The 21,916-nt window shown below is 36.4% G+C and overlaps 1 protein-coding gene across 2 annotated transcripts in view; it reads right to left on the bottom strand.

Annotated features, from left to right (window-relative positions):
• The window catches only part of COL9A1 (collagen type IX alpha 1 chain), a 92,664-nt gene that overhangs the window by 38,576 nt on the left and 32,172 nt on the right, over positions 1 to 21,916 (bottom strand). For both annotated transcript variants that reach the window (XM_047733703.1, XM_047733704.1), the window contains 11 exons: positions 19,353 to 19,406; positions 19,061 to 19,096; positions 17,101 to 17,124; positions 16,210 to 16,263; positions 14,807 to 14,860; positions 13,855 to 13,887; positions 13,018 to 13,074; positions 11,522 to 11,575; positions 6,705 to 6,758; positions 4,250 to 4,303; positions 1,252 to 1,305 (listed from right to left, as the gene is read on the bottom strand). In XM_047733703.1, the coding sequence (XP_047589659.1) occupies positions 1,252 to 1,305; positions 4,250 to 4,303; positions 6,705 to 6,758; positions 11,522 to 11,575; positions 13,018 to 13,074; positions 13,855 to 13,887; positions 14,807 to 14,860; positions 16,210 to 16,263; positions 17,101 to 17,124; positions 19,061 to 19,096; positions 19,353 to 19,406 (528 nt within the window). The remainder of the gene's footprint in view (positions 1 to 1,251; positions 1,306 to 4,249; positions 4,304 to 6,704; positions 6,759 to 11,521; positions 11,576 to 13,017; positions 13,075 to 13,854; positions 13,888 to 14,806; positions 14,861 to 16,209; positions 16,264 to 17,100; positions 17,125 to 19,060; positions 19,097 to 19,352; positions 19,407 to 21,916) is intronic.

Raw genomic sequence — 21,916 nt, 5'->3', positions numbered from 1 at the left:
TATTATTTCATTCTCCTGGCAATAATAATGGTTTCTGTCAAAATTATCTGGCTAATGTTGATTTATTGTATAGCTGGTAATAGATGAGAGGATATGTCTTCCTTAAAATATAGCTTTTGTTGAACTGCAGAACTACTCTAAAACCTCAAATGGCTTCCTGTTGCTAGCAGATCAGTTCAAATTGCTCACATTGGCATAAAACACTCTCTACAATGTGATCGTACTTTATCTATTCAATTTCATCTTCTCAACGGAAACTTTCCAAGCTAGGCAGTAACAATTCCTAAGACAACACACCCCATTACCACCAATTACTCCCTTCACAGAGTATCACCTGTACTCTGCTGCCTTTCCCACCCAGAATGGCTTTCCATTTCAGCCTGCCTCTAGGATCCTCCTCTTACCAGCAGTACCTCTACCATATACTCCAGCACTGGATCTTTTAACGTATGACAGAGTTATATTCTGTCTTCCGCACTGGGCCATAGGAGCTTGATAATCGAAAATTCTATTGTCTTTATACCTTTTCTACTTTTTCTGTGATAAAGGTGGCTATTATATGGGTGGCTTTTTTATTTCTAGAAAAGGTGTGAGGCAGCCTATAATAATGACACATATACATACAACAGTCAAAATATAAAATAGAGGGCGCCTGGGTAGCTCAGTGGGTTAAGCCACTGCCTTCGGCTCAGGTCATGATCTCAGGGTCCTGGGATCAAGTCCCACATCGGGCTCTCTGCTCGGCAGGGAGCCTGCTTCCCTCTCTCTCTCTCTGCCTGCCTCTCTGTCTACTTGTGATCTCTGTCTGTCAAATAAATAAATAAAATCTTTAAAAATATATATATATATATAATAGAGAAAATATAGAGAAATAGAGAAAATATAGAGATCAAAAATCATAGAAAAGGAGCAAGAACCTGAAATGAGAGAGTTACTGTGACTCTAAACATCCTGGTAGCTATAACAAAAGGAAAACACAGCAAACATAAAAACTTAACAATTTGACTTCACCTACTTGAAAAACAAAAACCCTCGTCAAGTCAAAAGAACATTTCTCTTTATTCAAGGAAGTGATGCTTATCTTAACTAAAATTTGTTTAAATAAATATAGAAACTATTGCCCATTTTTCCACTGTATTCACATGTAAAAGATACTTAGACACACATACACACATACAGCAAATACTCTATCACTGGTCAATCATTGCTAAATAACCTATCCTTGGGTCTGGTAAAAGGAAAACTACTTACAGGTGCACCAGGAAGACCTTGAGGCCCAGGTTCTCCATCTAAGCCCCGAGCACCCTGCAAAAATAAACAGCATAAAGAAATGAAATTGAAATCAGTCATTAAAGGGCACATCAGTCTCTCCATAGAACTTCAATAGCTAGATTAAGAAGGAGGTTTTGTGCCTGGAATATATTCTGTATACATCAGTGTATTATTATACATCATATATATCATATACATCAGTGTATGTATTATACAAGGGAGTATCCATTGGACACCTCAGATATGAAAACACTAGTTTACATCTCCTCATCCCACCAAGAGTACTGATGGCCAATCTTTCCTACCACTCTGGATATTTTAAGTTCACACTGCAGCCATTTTTGATTGATGACATGAACTAAAAACACTGGTCCCTATTAAGGGAAGTTGGCAAACCTATGGATGGGAGGAGGTTGGGTAGTTACCCTTCAGTGTTCTCAGGATTCCTGTGCTTTTTCATGAATGGTGAAGACCAAGGAGCCACCCAAAGAATAGAGCAGTTGCCATGGACTGTGCTGCAGCCACAGCTGTGGGTGGGATTCCATGACACTGGATTTCTGCCAAGATCCACAATCTGAAGTCCAGTCATGTGATTTAGAAGAACGAATCGTAATAAGGATTTGAGTATCCCCCATTCCATCCTTGATAGACATTAGGTTCTGTTAATATAAAAATAATCCATCTATTTTCTTAAAAACAAATTTGTCCTACCAAGGGATGGAAACTAGAGTTTTATAAATCTATCTTGCAATCAGTTGTGAGTTGGCTATACTGTAAATATCACCTCCTTATTTAATGATAAGAATCAAAATGTGATTTTGAAACAAAAGTATGGGGGCTTTTTTTGGATGCTTTCTACATATACTACCTGACAAAATACAACCCCCTTCTTCAAATCTTTTTCTCATCTGCTAAGTGAATGAGAAGGAAGAAGGGTGACTGAAGTCAATAGGCTATTTCCTAATGAATAGGGTTGAGACAAGGAGATGATAAAATAAATGGAAAACAGTCAAAAGAGTGCTGGACGGATGTTAGGCCAAGAAAACCAGGCGGACAGCATCTGTAGTAAGATTTAAGAATTAGAAAACCTTTGATAGAAGGTTCAGAAAAGGTAGAATCAAAGAAAGAACACCACTGAAGCAGAAGCACCACAGAGCCTTGAAATTCTTTGATCCCTAAAAACTAGAGCAGAGCAGAAAGCATTTTACATTCACCATTCACCAGGGAAGAAGAGGTTTGGAAGACTCGAAAAAGACCTTGAATTCATCATTCACCCTGCGTTGTGAGCAAGGAGCCCGGCCTTTGCATTACAGAATCAGCTGTGATGCGCTTACTCTATCTTACTGCTGTTCAGCATGAGCTCAGACCCAAAATGCTGTTACTAGGCAACCACTCCAGGGGTCTGAGTTCATGAGAAGAGCTTGCTTTTTTTTTTTTTTGTTTGTTATTGAAAGCAATTTGACAGAACTCAAAGGAAATGAGAAATTTTGAAAAATGCCAAGTAAAAAAATACCTCAAATAAAGAGCATATCAAGAACAGTAATTGGTTTCAAAGTGTGAGGTCACATACTTTAGATGATTTAAACCCAGAAAAAGCAAAGGCCTAGGTATCAGCAACTTCAAAATAAATGGGGTTTATTACTCAATAACAGAAGAGATAAACACAAAATATTAAGGTAATATGAATATAGAAATATGAAAATTTTTTTAAAAACAGTGTTTTTAGAAAAGAAATATTCTAGAGGAAATGGAAGAGTAAAATGGGCAGAATGAGAACACCTAGAAGGGACAAGGCTGAAAAAAAACGAAGGAATCTGTCACAAAATAATTCCTTCCGTTTCCAAAAATGTTTATTTCTTTTAGAAAAATTTAAATTTATTTATTGAGCACCTACAATGTGCAAGTTATTCCCTCTTAGCTGTTAATAAAAGTCTTTGTGCTTCTGTGCGAAATGATGCAAATTAGCCATAGAGGTTCTAAAGAGGAAGAGACAAGGGTCAGAAGTGGTAGTGGACAAAGTGCTTTTATTGTTTTTCCTGGAACCCACAAACTGGCTTTCCTAATATACTAAGTGGCAACCATTTTCTTAAAAATCTGATAGAGAAGCTGGGCACACCCCTACACACACACACACACACACACACACACACACACACACACACACAGAGTGAGAAAAACATTTCTGAGCACAGCAGGAACATTCAGGTTTCCACTGTTTTCATTTTCACTCAGCCAAGCATTTCCCATTCTTCATCCTCCACCAATGGGAACATGTCATCCTTCTAGGCCTGGCATTCTTCAAATGCCACCTCCTTTATGAGCCCTCCCAGTTCCCTGACCAAGAGTAGTCACTCCTTTGTCTTCACTCCCTCACACCACTTGCCCTCAAATTTATGTGTCTCTTTTACATTGTAGTTAGCTATCTACTCATTTGTTTCTCCCAATGAATAACAAATTTGAAATCCTTTTTCCTCTTTGAATCTCCCCACCATCTCACAGTGCCTTGCTATGGAAATGGTAGGAGAATCTGGTTTTTGAGACTGGGCTAAGGACAGGTTGGAAGTGCAGGAAGTATTCTTGTGGCGGACAGAGCTCAGCGATCAGCCCGGAGGGAAAGCCACGGATGGCCCTTATGTCTTTGGGGAGATCTTGCCTTCTCTTGCCTCTCCCTTTCCATCCTCTCCTGTCTTTGCTTTGATTTCCAGTATTAACTATTAATAATGACGAAGATATAAAAAGGTAACATCCCTGTTTATTCCTATCTACCAAGATAATTTAAAATATATAGTACATAAGTATTACACATACTACTCACTTCTGTCATCTATGTTTATAACAGAAATGTGAAAACCTAACCAAGTATTTACAAAGCAAATAAGAAATAAAAAAATGATGTTGCTGAAAATAAGAAGATATTTTTAAATGGGAAAATTTTTAAATATTTATACATTTTGATATCCTATCATCATCATCTTACTTTTTCTCCTTTGGCCCCAACGATGCCAGTGATGCCTCTTAATCCTTGGGCTCCCTGGAGGTGGGGGGGGAGAACAGTGAATTGTTCTAGTTGAAGTACACACTTATTTATGTCATCACAAAAGTTGCTCCAGAAGGATGTTAACATAACCAAAGGTAACATTAAGAAATAGTGACATTATGTAAACAAATGTTTCTAGTTTAGAAAGAAAAAAAATCCAAGGAGAATTCTTCTGATGGTAAACACTCTTCTGAAACTCTGAAGACATACACAAACTTGGAGGGGAAGCAATTACTGATGACAAAAAAGTAAACATCATTATCATAAGAAAACCACAATCATGTATTTTGACTTACTTTTTAACTCAGGTACAGAATACACTGCCATTTCTACTTCCTTCATGATTTGTAACTTAGTTACATGTAAGATGATTGTGATTTTAAACCTTGGAGTTAATTTCTCCCCACCAATGTATGCCGTCAAAGGCCATTCAATTTCCAGGGTCCACAAAAGCTTCTGACTGTACATGGAGCTGAAATCTCTACTGACCACTAGGAGTCGTTACACCACCCGTATGGCATTCTACATTTCCACCTGCAGCAGCAGAAATCCATCTCACCCCATCTCAGGCATGGGAGTGGGTAAGCCTAAAAATAAGGATGTGAGTGTGATTTCTAGACTCTTCTTCAATACTGAAGCAGCAGGGCTCCAGGAGTGGATCCTGTAAAGAGTGAGCCTACGTGTTCTCCTGGGAACAGAAGCTGGTGGATGCCCCTTCGGGAAGGTAGAGCAACCACTTCTGAGCAATTTGCTAACGGTGTGCTGTGACTGGCTTCAGATCAAGTAGCTCTAGGCCAGTCATTCTCTTGTGTTCTCCCTTGAAGTAAGTGGGGCAGTTCTCTGGCCAACCCTGCCTGCATCCAGATAAGTCACAAATTCTGTGTAGATCAGTTAGGAATGACCTGAATGTGTAAGATGATCCAGCATAGGATAACCACTTGAGATATAAAATGTGGCCATATCAGATTCAAACTGCTCTTTCTGAAGGTAATTCTACAAAAAGAATTCCAAAAATATTTTGGCCAATGGCAGTGACATGAGAATGCCATGTATTATCTCTTAAGGTGACTACTTTGAAGGACAAAGCTTGTGTATAAACGTTTCCAAAAGCATATAGCTTAAAAAAAAATCTGTGCATTGCTTTATAGATGTACATTTAAAAAGTAAACATTTGTGAAGTTTATAGAAACATTTTGGTAAGCCTACTGACAAACACCAGAAAGTCAGCAAGCATTCACAATAGCACCCAGTAGACCACTTGAGCCAGGCAGAACCCAATAGATATCCTTAATCTGTGAAAACATTTTTAAATGCTGCTTGCAAAATCCTCTTCTGAGGATTTGGGGGATGGCTTAAAAATAATTTAGGTCCCCACTAAATTTTCATCAGATCAAGAAAAAAAAAAAAGCATACGTCTCTCATACTATTTCTATCTCTCTCCTACCAAATAGAGCCATCTCCTTATTGTCTCCTTTCAAAGGCTCAGGGAAGACAAGCTTCTGAAATAAACACCTTGTATTCCTCCAGGTTTTCTTAACGTTCTCATGTGGCTTAAAAGCAGTGGCCATTTCTTACAAATGCTCAAATTCATCTCCTTTAGCTACACAGCTCCCTGAACTCTTTCGTAAAAGGCCAGTTGTTTGGGGGAAGAGCAGAGCAGGGCAAGGAAGGGTGGCCCTATGTTTGTCCTCCCTAACCTGAGCCTGTCCCTTACCTAGCAAAGACCTTAGCTAGCTACAGTGTTCAATGAATATTCAGAAATTATTATTTCCATAATTGTTAACTACTCATCTTGACAAGAAAAAAGTGTGGCAATTCTACTTTTGTATACAAAAGTAATGTAAATTTTGATGTAGCAAACACTTTAAATTGAAGTATGCCAATGCCCCAGATTACCTCGTTGTGCATATAATTGCAGCAATCTGCCAAAGCACAAGGGACTAACTTTTTATTAAAAGACCTGATTACAAGCAATTAAGAATGTTCTAATTATAATGATTATATGCTGGCATAAGGTACATTAAATCCAGTGGTTGAGGTACCTTCTGCATATTCAGGGTACATGAAATTTTCTATATCATGTGAAAGTACCATAGAATATAAAAGACATATATCAACCTCTTGTGTTCAATATTTGCTTTCAGATTGCCTAGCCCTAAAATCTAGTAAATGAACATATGTAATTGTAGGTAAAATTTTTCTGTTAAAATGGTGCTTGATTATACAATGTGGATTCTTCCTATTTTGAAAAAATGGTAAACTCCCAATGCTGGCTTGGTGGGAAAATATGTTAATGTAATACTATTAATCCAAATGCTAAGCAGAAAATATTCTGTTAGTCGTGAAAAAAGAATATTTGCATATCCAAGTTAAATATTTTTAAAGAATACTTTACTGGAGGTCCCTGAGCTCCAACTTCTCCTTGTTCCCCTTGGTCACCTTCTTCACCCTAATAAACAACAGAAAAGCACGCCAAGTGTTATTCCAGCAAATGAGCATAGATAGATAACTCAGCACATCTGAAATTCACTTGGCACCCCCTGAGTTATGTTACCATACTTTCTTAAATTAGTTTATATGAGTAATCCATATTCATTGTAGGACATTCAAAAAATACAGAGAAGTTTACAAATAAGTCACCCAAATCCCACCTTTCAACTATAAATACCAGTAACATCTTAGATACTTCTCTATAAAGGGTTGAATGGGGAGGAAAGGACAGAGAGAGAGAACATATATATATTCACGTTCCCAGTGTATGTGTGTGGAGGGGGGTGTTACTAGGAAAATATGATCATCGAATGCAAACTTTTCCATCAACTACAATATTATTTATTTGTGATTTCCATTTTTTACTTTTCTTATTATAATTTTTCTACCATATAAATTTTTTTTTAAGATTTTATTTATTTATTTGACAGAGAGAAATCACAAGTAGGCAGAGAGGCAGGCAGAGAGAGAGGAGGAAGCAGGCTCCCCGCTGAGCAGAAAGCCCGATGTGGGGCTCGAACCCAGGACCTGGGATCATGACCTGAGCCGAAGGCAGCGGCTTAACCCACTGAGCCACCCAGGCGCCCTACCATATAAATTTTTTAAAAAGCATTTAAATCAGTCTTTCTTTTTATGGCTTATACCTTTGATGTCTCCCACAGAAAAGCTTTCTTCACCTCCTAAATATATAAATATTCATCTGTATTTTTCTTCTATAATTCTATAATTAAACTTTTTACATAGAAATCTTTAATTGATTTTAATGTAAAATATAAAGTAGAAATCTATCATTTTGGAGGTGGGTGGGGTGATAGGGTAAGAGGGTGATGGGCATAAAGGAGGGCGTGTGACGGGATGAGCACTGGGTGTTATATGCAAGCGATGAATTATTGAATTCTCCATCTGAAACAAATGAAGTACTATATGTTGGCTAGCTGAATTTAAATTTAAAAAAAGAAATCTGGGGGCGCCTGGGTGGCTCAGTGGGTTAAAGCCTCTGCCTTCGGCTCAGGTCAGGATCCCAGGGTCCTGGGATCGAGCCCCACATCAGGCTCTCTGCTCCACAGGGAGCCTGCTTCCTCCTCCCTCTCTCTCTGCCTGCCTCTCTGCCTACTTGTGATCTCTGTCTGTCAAATAAATAAATAAAATCTTTAAAAAAAAAAAAAGAAATCTGTCATGTTCTTTTTTTCTGGTAATTACTCACCTTCTCTAATATCATTTATTGAATACAAGATTCTCTCCACACAGGCTGGAAAATCCTTCTTTAACATATAGTAAATTATGAATATACTTGTTTCTAGATTTCCTACTCTGCTCTTCTGATCTGTTGTATGAATTTGTCAATATCACATTTTAATTATTGAAATTTTATAATACATTTTAATTTCAGATAGAATTCCTTTACTTTTGTTTTTTTTTTTATGGTTACTCTTATTTTTCAGTTTTTCCTAAATGTTTGCTCTTCCAGATGAACTTTAGAATTATCTGGAAGATCTTCACAAAAAAACTACTTGCTTTATATTAGGACTGCACTAAACTAAAAGATTAATACGGAGAGAACTAGAATCCTTACAATACCAAGTCTATCTTGGAACTCGGTGTATCTCCCTATTGAATCAAATCTTTTTATTTCCTTCAATAAAGCTTTGTTCTTTTCCTCATATTAGTTTTCAGTATTTAAGTTTGTGCTAAGACATCTTGACTATTCGGTGGTGATTCCCAATGGAAACTTATTCTGTGTTGTTTTCTAGCTAATTATTGTTTAACTTTTTGATATTAATTTTATAACTTCTGATATACTTTAAAATGCTGGTATATTCTGAAAAGAAATCCAGCTGCTGTTTCTTACAGAAAGATCACTTGACTGACTCTGAAAAAAAAGTTATTATTCCCTCTGACAAGTTTTTTTTATAGAAATATACTGTCCTATATGTCCTGTATGTAGTAATGCAGTAATGAATATCTTAAATTATAATGAATAGTAATGTATTCATTACTGTAGTAATGAATATCTTAAATTATAAAATTAATCATGAGAAAAATTCTTCATTTTTAATATTATGTGCATAATATTAGATAAAAATCTATTCCTGTTGTTTCTTTATTACATATTTCAATTCACCCATGTTCTTGTTCTATAGATTATACCTTATAGAACTTGTCACACACACACACACACACACACACACACAGAAATGCAGAAAATTAAATGGCAATATTAATATAGAAACATAGAAACTTTGGGCATAAATGCAAAGAACTAGGTTATGCCTAAGTCATTTATACTTGACTTTTGAATCAATTATACATAGTGGTTTCAGTCTCATAATTTTATTCAGATTGTATTCCATAAGAACATATGATTGATAGCGAGGAGAGGTAGTCCCAGTGGGAAAGCCAGTGAATTAGCTATTTCAAGGAATGGATAAGCAACACATGTGTGTAATTAAATGCTATCTGTATGTCCCTGCCTAACTATCAAAACAACAGTGACTGATATGTGCACAGTAAGCTTTCATTAGCAAGGTTTGGGGTATTTTCCTACAGATTCCAGTATAAACCCTGGGGAGTAATATAGATGATTTAACTATCTCACCAGCAGATGAGTAGCACACAACTAGTCAATCAATAACCACAACATAATGACAAATTTAGGAACAGCAATTTATTATCATTTTACTGAAAGATTGTTGACTATTCATTCCTTTATTTACAAATTTTAAAATCTTCGTTAACTAATTTGTAGAGTAAATTCAAGGCAGAAGTGTGAACCCACTTTCAGTTTACAGTTCAGTGCATCGATTACCCTCTTAAGGTTCATTTTTCAATGAGCTATTGTCATCCTTTCCTCTGAAGTAAATTTTCTTTTTTTTTTAAGATTTTATTTATTTTTTTGACAGACAGAGATCACAAGTAGGCAGAGAGGCAGGCAGAGAGAGAGGGGGAAGCAGACTCCCTTCTGAGTAGAGAGCCAGACACGGGGCTCAATCCCAGGACCCTGAAATCATGACCTGAGCCAAAGCAGAGGCTTAACCCACTGAGCCACTCAGGTGCCCCCAAGTAAATTTTCAAAGACACCACTGAAAGGTGTGAGTGACACAGCATGTGAAATAAATTAAAGGAGTTTTCAACAATGACTAATAAAATTTTGGCCAATTTTCTCACACACCAAAACTTCTTCACTAAAATCAAGCCAAATTTGAGAGTCTGGATAACAACTTGTAGAGGTGTCAATAATAATTGGTTTCTTGAGGAGAGGGGGAAAATAATCTAATTGACAGTTCTATCCCCAAATGGGGTTGTAAAAGTTCCCCTAAAGAAAAGGGGTCACTAAAAGAAGGAGGAAGGGAGCATCGCATCAAAAATAATAGAAGTCAGCCAAATCTGTTTGACCACACGCAATACCTCATGAATATCTTTTGGTATAATGTAATATCCTTACACACCTTTTTCAGTGGTTAGATAATATTCTATTGTATGGCCATGTCACACTTAATTTGGCCAGTCTCCTATGGTTGGACAAATTTTTTTTTCACTTTGTTCTCCTGGCACTTAGAATAAATTCTGGCACACAGCAGGTACTTAAAAAAATATTTGTTGAATTTTTTTCAATTATGAATTTCAAGATTGAATGGAGGAATGAACATGCAGAAAAGTCTCTGAAGTATCCAACTTTTTTCTACTTTCTCCAATTTGACAGTAAGAACCCAGGTGTTACAGTCCAGATAAATAAAATGCCTTAATTACTCAGGGCCCAAGTAGTTATCCTGATTATCTTATCCTGATTATCTCAGGTTGTTCAACAGACTGATTTTAGCTTATCCTGATTATCTCAGGTTGTTCAACAGACTGATTTTAGCTAGAGTCCAAGGATATCAATGCCTGACAATATAATAAATTGCCTCTCCAGTTCTTAACTTCCAAAGAAAAAGACTAATTTTCCACCCAATAAAGGTCTAGAAGGACATAGTCAACAAAGTCTAGAAAACCCACATTAATAAGAACAGTTTGGCTTTGTAAAATATCTCAGAATTAACAGACAACACTTCTGTTATGCAGGAAGTCAAATTCTTAGACACTTACAGCCAATTTGCACCAGTGGATTTTTAAAAGAGCAAGTCAGTCATCATACTTTAAATTTCTGCCTTGGTTTTTCTGCAAGACCTGCCAGCCTCAATGCAAGTTGTGCTACAGATCCCGTATTTCTATCCTGACAAGTATTTAAGTCTATCATTCACTTCCAGATTACCCAAATCTAAATTCTCTTGAAATGGAGTCAGAAACAGACAAATTATTTCAGAACTAAGATGAGAAGCTATCAGCTTTCAACCTCCTGTTTGCTCGTGTCAGTGACATTTGTCATAAAATTTTAAACGTGTCATAAAATTTTGTTTAGTGGAGTGGAAAAGCTAGCTGAATGATGTTTTGACTATCAAAAGCATCAAGGAAAAAAAGCTGAATGTGATTGATTTCAAAAGGAAAGCAAGGGGCAGCAACACAGGAAAGAATGAAATGTCTGGTGTATTATTGTTTTTTGTAATTGAACAACATGAGAATATTGTGCTTAGTCAGGATATTGATGCATCTACTGAAAACCTGTCAATCATCATTTGAAAAGGAAGGGAAAAATATCATGCTTTCTTATTCCTTATAATTTGTTGTAATAAAAGCAATCACTACTTCCTAAACACAACTTACCCATTAAATACTCATTTTCCTTACCTTGTGACCTTGTCTTCCAGGTTCACCAATTTCTCCTTTAGCTCCTTTATGACCCTAAAAATGCATAATTAACAATAAATAAATAAATTAAAAAATAATTCTATTGGGTTTGTCACAGAAAGTGGTCAGGAGGTTCATAAAGTGATTTGCTTCCCTAAACCTGTGTCAGTGTGCTACAAAAAAAAAAGTTATGTCACGAAGAAAATGACTGCCTTCAACAACCTTAACAGTGCCATGTGTATTACATGACTAGTGTATATGGTAAATACTAGCTTTAGTTAATAGAAAAACACTGTTCTAGAATAACAAAGCTTCATTATCTGGTTCACCAACATGATTTATCACCAGCTGATCCCTAGATCCCTCTATCCCAGACTTCCTCTCACAGTTGGGTCAAGAGCATTAAGTCTTCTCCAGCATCAGTAACTTTCTTCTCGAAGGTGACAGTCCTGACTGAGCTTAGCTGGCTGTTCCCTGCTCTCTCTGTGCTGCTCCAAAAACCCTTCTGCCTCCTCTATACCCACCTCCTTCCTGGAAATGGAAGAAGGGCTGGTATGAGAAGGGGAGCTCCCCAGATACACAACTTCCACCTCTTGTACACAATTATAAGTGCAAAGGGAAAGCCATAAAGGGCAATCCATGAAAGCTGCATAGTACGAGAAGAAATCCCTGTATCTTCTTGTCAGGCTGCCTGTTCTAAGCATATGTGTGCTTTGGGTGGTAACATGAGGCAAATGGGACATGAACATTCTAAAATTAAGTCTATCAGAGCTTTCACCCTCGGAGACTTTCTTGTTCTGAGAGTGTAGGTCTTGGAGAAAAATAAGACACCAATCCAGGACAAAATCTTCTGCAGTTGTGGGAACCCACTAAAACTCACCTTAGAGAAAACAATAATCGGAAAACCAGTGCCCTGGTGCCTTTCAGATCATAGCAGAATTCCTCTGGTCTGGAATTTTCAAAATCACTTCAGACTCATAGACTAGAGAGAAAAAGCCACTTAACCCCAACAGTTGGCGGTTTTTTAATGGGAAATTTTGACGTAATTATGATACAGAGTGAGAGAAAAACATTTTGTGGAAGTCTCTTTTCTTGGCTATTTTGCACTGTTTTCCCAATTTTTTAACTAAAATAGATTCAAATACATTATGTGTATAATTGCTCCCCAATCTTCCCCATAAGAAGCAAACTTCAGAACCTTAATTTGGTGTTACAGCATCTCTCCAGCCAGTACATTTTATTGGTATTTCCTCCCTGAACAACGAAAGCACTGTATAATCAAACATCCACATCTCCATGTACCTGCCAGGGGAGCCAGCTGAAGTTATAGGACTGTAGAAGGACCACAGACTAAGCCAAAGAATAAACAAACACAGACTTGCCTGATCTGCCAAAATGGGGTCTTGCACCAGAAAGGCCAGTACTTCCAGGAAAGGATCTATTTTTTTTCCTATGGATAATACTCTAAAAATAAAATACTGAAATTATTCTCTTACCCTCATGCCTGGTAAGCCTGGATATCCTGAGCGACCTGGTGGACAGGAATTGGGACACTGCGAAAGAGAGCGAGAGAGAGGTAGAGAGCATAAATTAGAGCGTCCCTTTATGACAAAATGGCACTATTTTAGGGATTGCAGCTTCAGAATCCCAGTATAATTATATTCATTAAATAAGTCTGAATACCCCTTCTTTTCAATATTTCATTTTTAAACTCAGAAATATTCCTAGCTTACAGAAAAGTACAGAGAATAGAACAAGCTTTCCCCATGTGTTCACCATCCAGATTAAATAAGTGTTAATATTTTGCCATATTTATTTCACATTTATTAAAGAAATAAAATGTTTCCAGACCTCGTATACCAAATGTTTCCAACCTAGTGTACCACAACCTGATCCTTTTCTCTTCCCCCACCACCAGAACAGCTTTATCCTGAGGTCTACAAACCCTTGTCAAATTGGCCAAAATTGCATTTAGTACAGTTTACCCACATCATGTGAATATTAGTCTATAAGTAAAACAAGTCTCAGAGGGAGTCATTTGACTTCTAGCTTCGGAAATTGGGGTGCTATGGTGAAAACGATGCTTTAGTCATAAAGTAAAAAAGACTTTGGAGAAACAAAAACATTTCCATAATGAAAACCATGTACAGTCTAAGTGTATTCAAACCACCAGCCCACTAGGGCTCTGGATTGCTCTGCTATCCCAAGTAGAGTAAAACATATTCATATTTACATAACAACATATTCCAGCAAGACAACTTTAAAGAGAACTCATCTGAAGATTACATGGTCTTTGACTTAAACAGTATTTTGTTCAAAGGTAAACATCTTACCAAGGGATCTCCTTCATGAAAGCCAATTGTTCCCTAAAGTAAAGAAAATATTGAAGTTAAGAATATAGTTAAATACCCTACTCAAACCCACTAATAACAGAAAGCCCATTGGACAAAAATATAATAAATATATTTGTTCAATAGAATATAAGGAACAAATAGCAACATATAATATGCTAATATTCTAAAAACTTTCACTCATGGGAATATTCCTTTTTCAGCTCAGGTTGGGATCTCAGGATTATGAGATGAGCCCTGCCTTGGGCTCCGCTCAGCGGGTAGTCTACTTGAAGATTTCTCTCCCTCTCCCTTTGCCCCTGCCCCAAATCATATGCTTTCTCTCTCTCAAATAAATAAACACATCTTTTTTTTTTTAATATTTATTTATTTGACAGAGAGACACAGCGAGAGAGGGAACACAAGCAGGGGGAGTGAGAGAGGGAGAAGCAGGCTTCCCACCAAGCCGGGAGCCCGATGCGGGGCTCGATCCCAGAACCCCGGGATCATGACCTGAGCCGAAGGCAGATACTTAACGACTAAGCCACCCAGGTGCCCCAATAAACACATCTTTTAAAAAAACTGAGAAGAAATAAAATATGAATTATCTCCTATTTAAACTCCATTTTTAAAATTGCTTACTGTGTAAAGCCTTTGTAAAAATTAGTTCATTTGAAAATGTCCCTTTTATACATCCAAGTGTTAAGCATTTGAGAAATCACAAAGGCCAAAAGACTTCAAATATATGAGTAAGCCATTCCCTGAAAAAACCACCTTTTAAATTATTGTTACTCCGTGACTAAAAAGTCCCATGGTATGAATGGGTGAAAAAATTGATAGCCATTTTGGAATTTTAGAATGATTACTTGATTAACGAGTACTTTCATTTTGGGTTCTTAGGTTTCTTTAATCCTAACTCTCAGACACAGGACAATTCAGGCTGCAAATAACTTACACTGGGTCCCGGAGGGCCAGGGGGCCCAGGCGGTCCTCTTCTCCCAGGGTCACCCTAAATTATTTGAAAATTGTGACACAGTGGTTATACACATGTCAAAACACAGTACATGAAACTGGTGAGGCATGAGAGACTATTACGAGAAACCCCCACAGAGCTCAGCCATGCGTAGACCCGCCACAAAAATCGATGGGTGGCCCATAATCCAATTAGCTCCACAAAACTGGAAGAATAAAGGAGCTCCAGTCTCACCAAAGCAATAAACAAGGCAGAAGGAGATTTGGGGGGGGAGAAAAAAAATCCAGTTCTTCTCTATAGAATGATCACTTTATTCTGAAAACAAACTGGAAACACAACATATTTTTCTAGTTGATTTACAGAGGAACTATAACAGACAATACTGCCAGTGCCATCCAGATAATGGTAGCAAAAGAAGGCTTGCACCTGAAGCTATGGAATGGAAGTCTAATCTGTGCAATGCCAGAGTCTCCCTGGTACTGTCTACCCACAGCTGTTACTTGGCCTGACGTGTACCCTCTTGCAAATGGGATAAAAGATCAAAGATGGTTAAATGCAAATGAAAACGGATTTCGATTTGTCTTAACATCCAGAATTTACTCCTTGCATACATTTTCCTTCTTATTTTTCTACCATAAGAAGTCAAAAGCATCTTACAATTAATTTAACCTTATAACCACTTCATTTATTCATCTGTTCAGTGAATAATTTTACCAAATAGTAAGACATACTTACTATACTATAGTATAGTAATATACTATTACTATAGTAAGAGAAGCAAGAATAAGTATAGAACACGGGTCCTCTATTCTCAATGCGTTTACAATTATCTATCCTCCACATAACGTCACTACTTCTCAACAATCTTGAAATATTTATTGGATAGTAACATCAAGAACTTATTACCAGCAATTTCTCCTACAGAGTTCAGCTCTTTATTACTTAATGCTAAGTTCTGTTGGTTCAATTATAATTTAATGATCCTAACATAAATAAACGTGGCAATAATTTTTGGCTGTTCACTTTTCATTTCATGCAGTGAGACTAATACAAAAGACACTGCACCTTAGTTCCGGCTGAGAGTCTATTAGATGGAGGAGACACACGTTTGATTGATTACTAATTCTGGAAGTTGGGAAGAAAAGTTTAGCTGGTAACTTTGGGAAAAAAAAATTAAAATCACTCTACAGAAATGAGGTAGCATTATTATCCCCGGTTCCCGTCAATATTATGAACTGGAATGAAATGAATGGAAATGAACTGGAATGAAATTCATCATTTTATGGATTTGCAGGGGAAAGCATACAGTTAGGGCAATTTGTCTTCCAGAGTAATGTCTTCTACTAAATCAGCAAATGTCTATCAAAATGCATTGCGGTACTCACAACTGGTCCAACACGGCCAAGCTCTCCAGGGAGTCCTGCTGCCCCAGGAGGACCCTGTATATACACATGCAATGGAATATTACTCAACCATAAAAAAGAATGGGATCTTGCTATTTGCAACAAAACAGATGGACCTAGAGGGTATTATACTAAGTGAAATAAGTCAGACAGAGAAAAACAAATACCATATGATTTCACTTATTTGTGGAATCAAAAAAAATAAAGCAAACAAAGAAGCAAACAAACAACAAAAAACCAAACTCTTAAATACAGAGAACAAACTGGTGGTTATCAGAGGGGAGGTGGGTGAGGGTATAAGATACAGAATTCCATGATAAAAAAGTAAGTCACAGAGACGAAAAGTATAGCATAGAGAACATAGTCAATAAGATGGTAATAACACTGGTGACAAATGATAACCACACTTATTGTGGTGGGTATGGGTGATGTATAGAATTGTATATTGGACACCTGAAATTAATATAACATTGTATGCTAATTATACTTCAATGTTTAAAAAAGTATAATTCTAAATAAAGAAAGAAAGAACATGGTGACTTATGGATGTTTTTACAATCTATCATAAATGATATCAAATTTGATAAGTAACTGATTGAGTTAGGAGTATGTATCTGTCCTAGCTTTGGTTTCCAATGACACAATAATTCATCTGACCAAATTTTAATTACATAAAATGGAACAGAAATTTCTAAAATGAATAAAATTTTTTGTTTAGCAGAACAGAGGTGTGTCATAGTAGCCACCTAAGGTCATGTACATAGGACACTATAAATACCACTGGATAGTGTTCATTGGAGAGTTAAGCTTGGAAGCCGAGAAATTAGCCATTGTTATAGACTAGGAAGAAATAAACCAAGAGATGATACTTACAGGGGGCCCAGGAATACCACGGCCCTAAAAAGTTAAAATAAAAATTATTATGGTAAGTGATTTAAACTTAGTATAAATGCAGATAGACATAAATCAGTTCAAAAAGAAAGTATAAATTTTGTCACTAAATAAATATATGATGTTCATTCTAAAGAAAGGACTATGAATAAAGAAAAGGAAACATGGCTCTCCTTCTAAAGGAAGAAGCTTGCTTCAGCACCTCAAATGTAGCTTGGACATCTAAGCTAACTGATAATACTTTTTCCAAACTTGTTTTTAAGAAAATCAAAGTAAAGAAGTCATTCGTGCTTGTCTTCAGAACTTAGCATCACTGACAAAGAAGCACATCACAACCTGACAGTTTAAAGATTTTTTTTTTTTTGGCTGTGTTTAATAAGAAATCTGCATTAAAAGCAATATAGTGTACTGCTTTATAATGTATAATGTGTTGTTTGGAAATCCCCCCAAACATTCAGCACGGAAAGGCAGGGGAGAAAAGACCAGAAACCACCCTCTTTTGACAAGTAGGACTGTTTCCAGACACCAAATCCAATAGATGAAAATAAAATGGTGTCACTCCAGAAATGACTTACTACGGGATCCTAATCTAATATCCTGAATTTGATCTTAAAGCTAATTATTTTGTCTCCCTCTCCTTTATGCTTTATCTCTATAGCAACACCAAACTGCATACAATCAAGGATTGAAATCACATCTTATTTATCCTTCTAGCCTCAATTCCTACCACAGGAACCAGTATATGCTAAACCCTAACTATATGCTTGTTGAACTTCATATAACTGAACACCAGCTGCTTAAAATCCCTTTTTCTCTATCTTTGCTTTCCAGGTTCAATATCCCCCATTGGGAATCCTCATTACTCCTTTCTCTCCTACATTGGCTTAAATAACTTTTATTCACAGTGTTCATGTTAGCTTTTCATTCCTGTCTTCCTTTTCTAAAATATCCATATATGAAGCATTTAGTGGAATCAATGTGCACCCTGTGATAATGATGTTACGATTTCCAATTATTCAGGCAGCCAAAACAAGCACGAATTTCAGATGAGCAGTATGTTTTAATAATAGGTGGGGCTTTTTCAAGGTATTTCAAGGCATTTGAAAAATTACTCCTATTTGATCATTTTAATATGTAAATCAATTCAGGAAATAAGAGTTATGCTTAAAAATACCAAAGTAATCAATAAGTTATTTCATTATCATAGCTCTAAATGTTTGACAAATTTCAAATTTCACTCAGTTTTTTTAAAAAAGGCATCTCTATAAGATGTTGAGCTCTGAATGGAAAAATATGAAGGAAAGGCCAGCAAGCTATTTCGCTTCTGAAAATAGCCTCATAATGGAAAAGTTGACAGACAGTGAAATATGGCCATGAAAACAGTGCAAACAGAAAACAAAGACAAAAAATACAGATTAATGACAAGAACAAAAGAGAAATAAAGAGCAAAATAGAAAGGAAAAATAGCCTGAGAACCTAGCCCTCTTATAAATAGAAATTACAAAAATCAGCCAGATTGGGCAATGCAGGAAAGGACTAACCAGGGAATCAGAGGAAAGGACTAACCAGGGAATCAGGCTGGTAATTATATCTGATGGTTACATTCCATCCAAGATAAAACCAGTTGTGAAGAAAGTGGTTTGATATTATGGTCTAAACATCAAAGATTTAGATTTGCTGTTATTATGCAAGAAATGTTTTCCATCAAGGGGATTGAAGGGGCAGTTACCTATTGGGAGACACCACCTGTAAGCAGACATATGTATTTAATACTGTGCATTCAAATTTCTCTAAAGGTTCTCTACTCATACTCAGAATGCTTACCATAGCAGATAAGTCGAGAACTCCTTTGTGATGCATATTATACCAAAAGCTGCATTTAAACATTTCACAATGACAGGAAAAGACAGATTTTCAATTCTGTCACTTTACAGTTACTTACTGGAAATCCACGAGATCCAGGAACACCAGGTTCTCCCTAAAAATAAAAAGAGCTTCATTGTACTTAGCTTTTTGTAGCATGAATATGTAAATATGTAAATTGCATAAATTTTGAAATCATTAAAACACTCCATCTTGATGTTTTTAATTTAATTCAACTAAAACACGATTTTAGTTGAAGTACATTTCCTCTGTTTCATAACTGATTTTTCAGTTGATTTGCAAACACTATAATAAAATTATACTTCAGCATCTAACTAATAGCAGTAATTAATACCAGGTGGCTAACTTACTTTTTGTCCTCTTGGTCCAACAGAACCAGGGGATCCATCAGGTCCTGTTAATCCCTAACAAAGGAAGATGATGTTAGAAGATTATAGCATCCTTAGGCAACCCCCTAGGTGGATAATTGCATTTTATTTATTGTACAGAATGGTTATCTTTGTATGATGTAAATATTTACAAAGAAATACTTTCCTATATTCTTATTCAAAGGTAATGTTTAACATGAAATCTGCCTGTTAATTTCTGTTGATAAATTTTATAATATTCCTAACTTCCTGCTAACAGGGTCCAATAATTTTAGTAACTTTTGTCTTTGCTTTGGAAAAATGCTTACAACAATTGTAGCATTCTAATAGCTACATCTAATGGGACAATAGAACTTGGCTTTATCAATTACCCATGTTTATGCACCTCCTTCACTTCAGACATATAGTAAAAATACTATATGTCTCTGTATCTCTCTAACAGTGTTTTGAGAGTTAATAAAATGTTTCTTCAATAGAAATTAAAAATACTCAATCTCATTATTGCCCTATAGCCATCTAAAGCCCCCTAGCCATCTTCTAGCAATAATGACTGTTTATTGATTAACTTTTAAAATAAAATGTTTGGAGCACCAGGGTGGCTCAGAGGGTTAAGCTTCTGCCTTCAGCTCAGGTCATGGTCTCAGGGTCCTGGGATCAAGCCTGCTTCCCCTCTCTCTCTGCCTGCTGCTCTGTCTACTTGTGATCTCTCTCTGAGTCAAATAAATAAATAAAACTTTTAAAATTAATTAATTAAATGTTTGAGAACATCCATGTTTCTACACTATTTGCCTTAGTAAAAATAACCATAATTAAGCATATATTTTCATGTGTGTCAATTAGGATGCAGAATTTAAGCCAATTACTATAAATCACATTTTATAACTATCATATTTAATATTAAATATGTTATTTAAAGCATATCCTCCAAATACTCTCAGTTTCCCTATCAGTACTTTTTTTAACCATCATCCTCAATATAAAATAGATTTTTTTTTAAGATTTTATTTATTTATTTGACAGACAGAGATCACAAGTAGACGGAGAGGCAGGCAGAGAGAGAGAGGGAAGCAGGCTCCCTGCTGAGCAGAGAGCCCGATGTGGGACTCGACCCCAGGACCCTGAGATCATGACCTGAGCCGAAGGCAGCGGCTTAACCTACTGAGCCACCCAGGCGCCCAATATAAAATAGATTTTAAAGCATTAATAACACTATATTATACACCTTAATTTCCACATTTGATGAAGATGTATTTTTATTTTTTAATTTTTTCTCTACTCTTTGACACTTTTAGATATCATTTGTAATGCACTCTTGAAATTATACCTTGCCAAATGTAAATATGTGTACCTGTATATTTATATACATATACATATGTGCATGCATACATCATACATCTTACAAAACTATTTATTACCAAGATGTTGAAAAAGACTCAAATGGTATTAATCGAGGAAGGGATTCCTTGCAAATATGAAAGCCCTACTTAAAAATGGATCACCAAAATCCACGTTGAATCTGTCATAGTCTACATATCACTAAAATGTTCCCATGTAATTTATATAGAAAACCAGTTCACTGGCCACTATTTTTACATTTCTCTACGTCAATCCATTTCCCTTATAACTCCAAAGGGTGAATCAAAGGAGATAGAAAAAAATAAGTTGAAAATGTTAAATACTGGAAATTTACCAAAGAAAAATATTAAACACACATAAAGCAATCTACATACAAGCCCCAGCATCTTAGGTGCTGAGCACCTGTAGTAATGCAATGTTCGTTTTTTATTTTGGTACACAAACCACACATCCGGAGCATTCTCTGCAGGCATGGATGGCCCACAGATTGTACAAACCTGAGAACACATCTGACTCAAGGAACCCCTAACACCCACTTCATGTAGAGACCCTCCAAAATCATCCTTGGTCAATTCCCACACATGCAACCAACGAACAGTCTTCGGTGGGTGACTGGAAAAACTGACGCAATAGCTACGATATAGGGTAGAATTTCAGCTGCATAATAGTAAAGCAGAACCAGGTAAGTGGTTAAACAACACGGAAGCTGCTTCCAGGTCACTTCTCATTTAAAGTACCTTGTATAACACATGACAAATTATGTCTGTCACTAGGAAGTTCTTTGAACTAAATTGCTAATACATTTTGGTGTCAGATGTTATAGTGAACTCTGTTATGAAATAGTTATGTAAAAAATCATAAGCTCCATCACGACAAGGACTGCATGACCATTATAATCCTGGCACACTGTCCCTGGCTTCTAACATATACTCAGTACAGAAGTACTGAATATTTAATTTAGGTTAGTCTGTTAAGCAGAAGGATATTTCACTTCTCTCTCTACATTATTTTTATTCGGGGTTCAAATCCCAACGTTGCCACTTATTAGCTGTGCAACCATGACAAGCTGCTTAACTGCATAGTGCCTCAGTTTCCTCATCTGTAAAATAGATATAATATTAATATCTACCTGATATGGTAATTTTGAAAATTAAATGGGATATTACACACAAAATGCTTACAACAGTGCC

The sequence above is a fragment of the Lutra lutra genome, chromosome 6, assembly GCF_902655055.1.
Source record: "Lutra lutra chromosome 6, mLutLut1.2, whole genome shotgun sequence".
Classification (NCBI taxonomy): Eukaryota; Metazoa; Chordata; class Mammalia; order Carnivora; family Mustelidae; genus Lutra; species Lutra lutra.
This window is presented reverse-complemented; position numbering and strand designations above follow the sequence as displayed.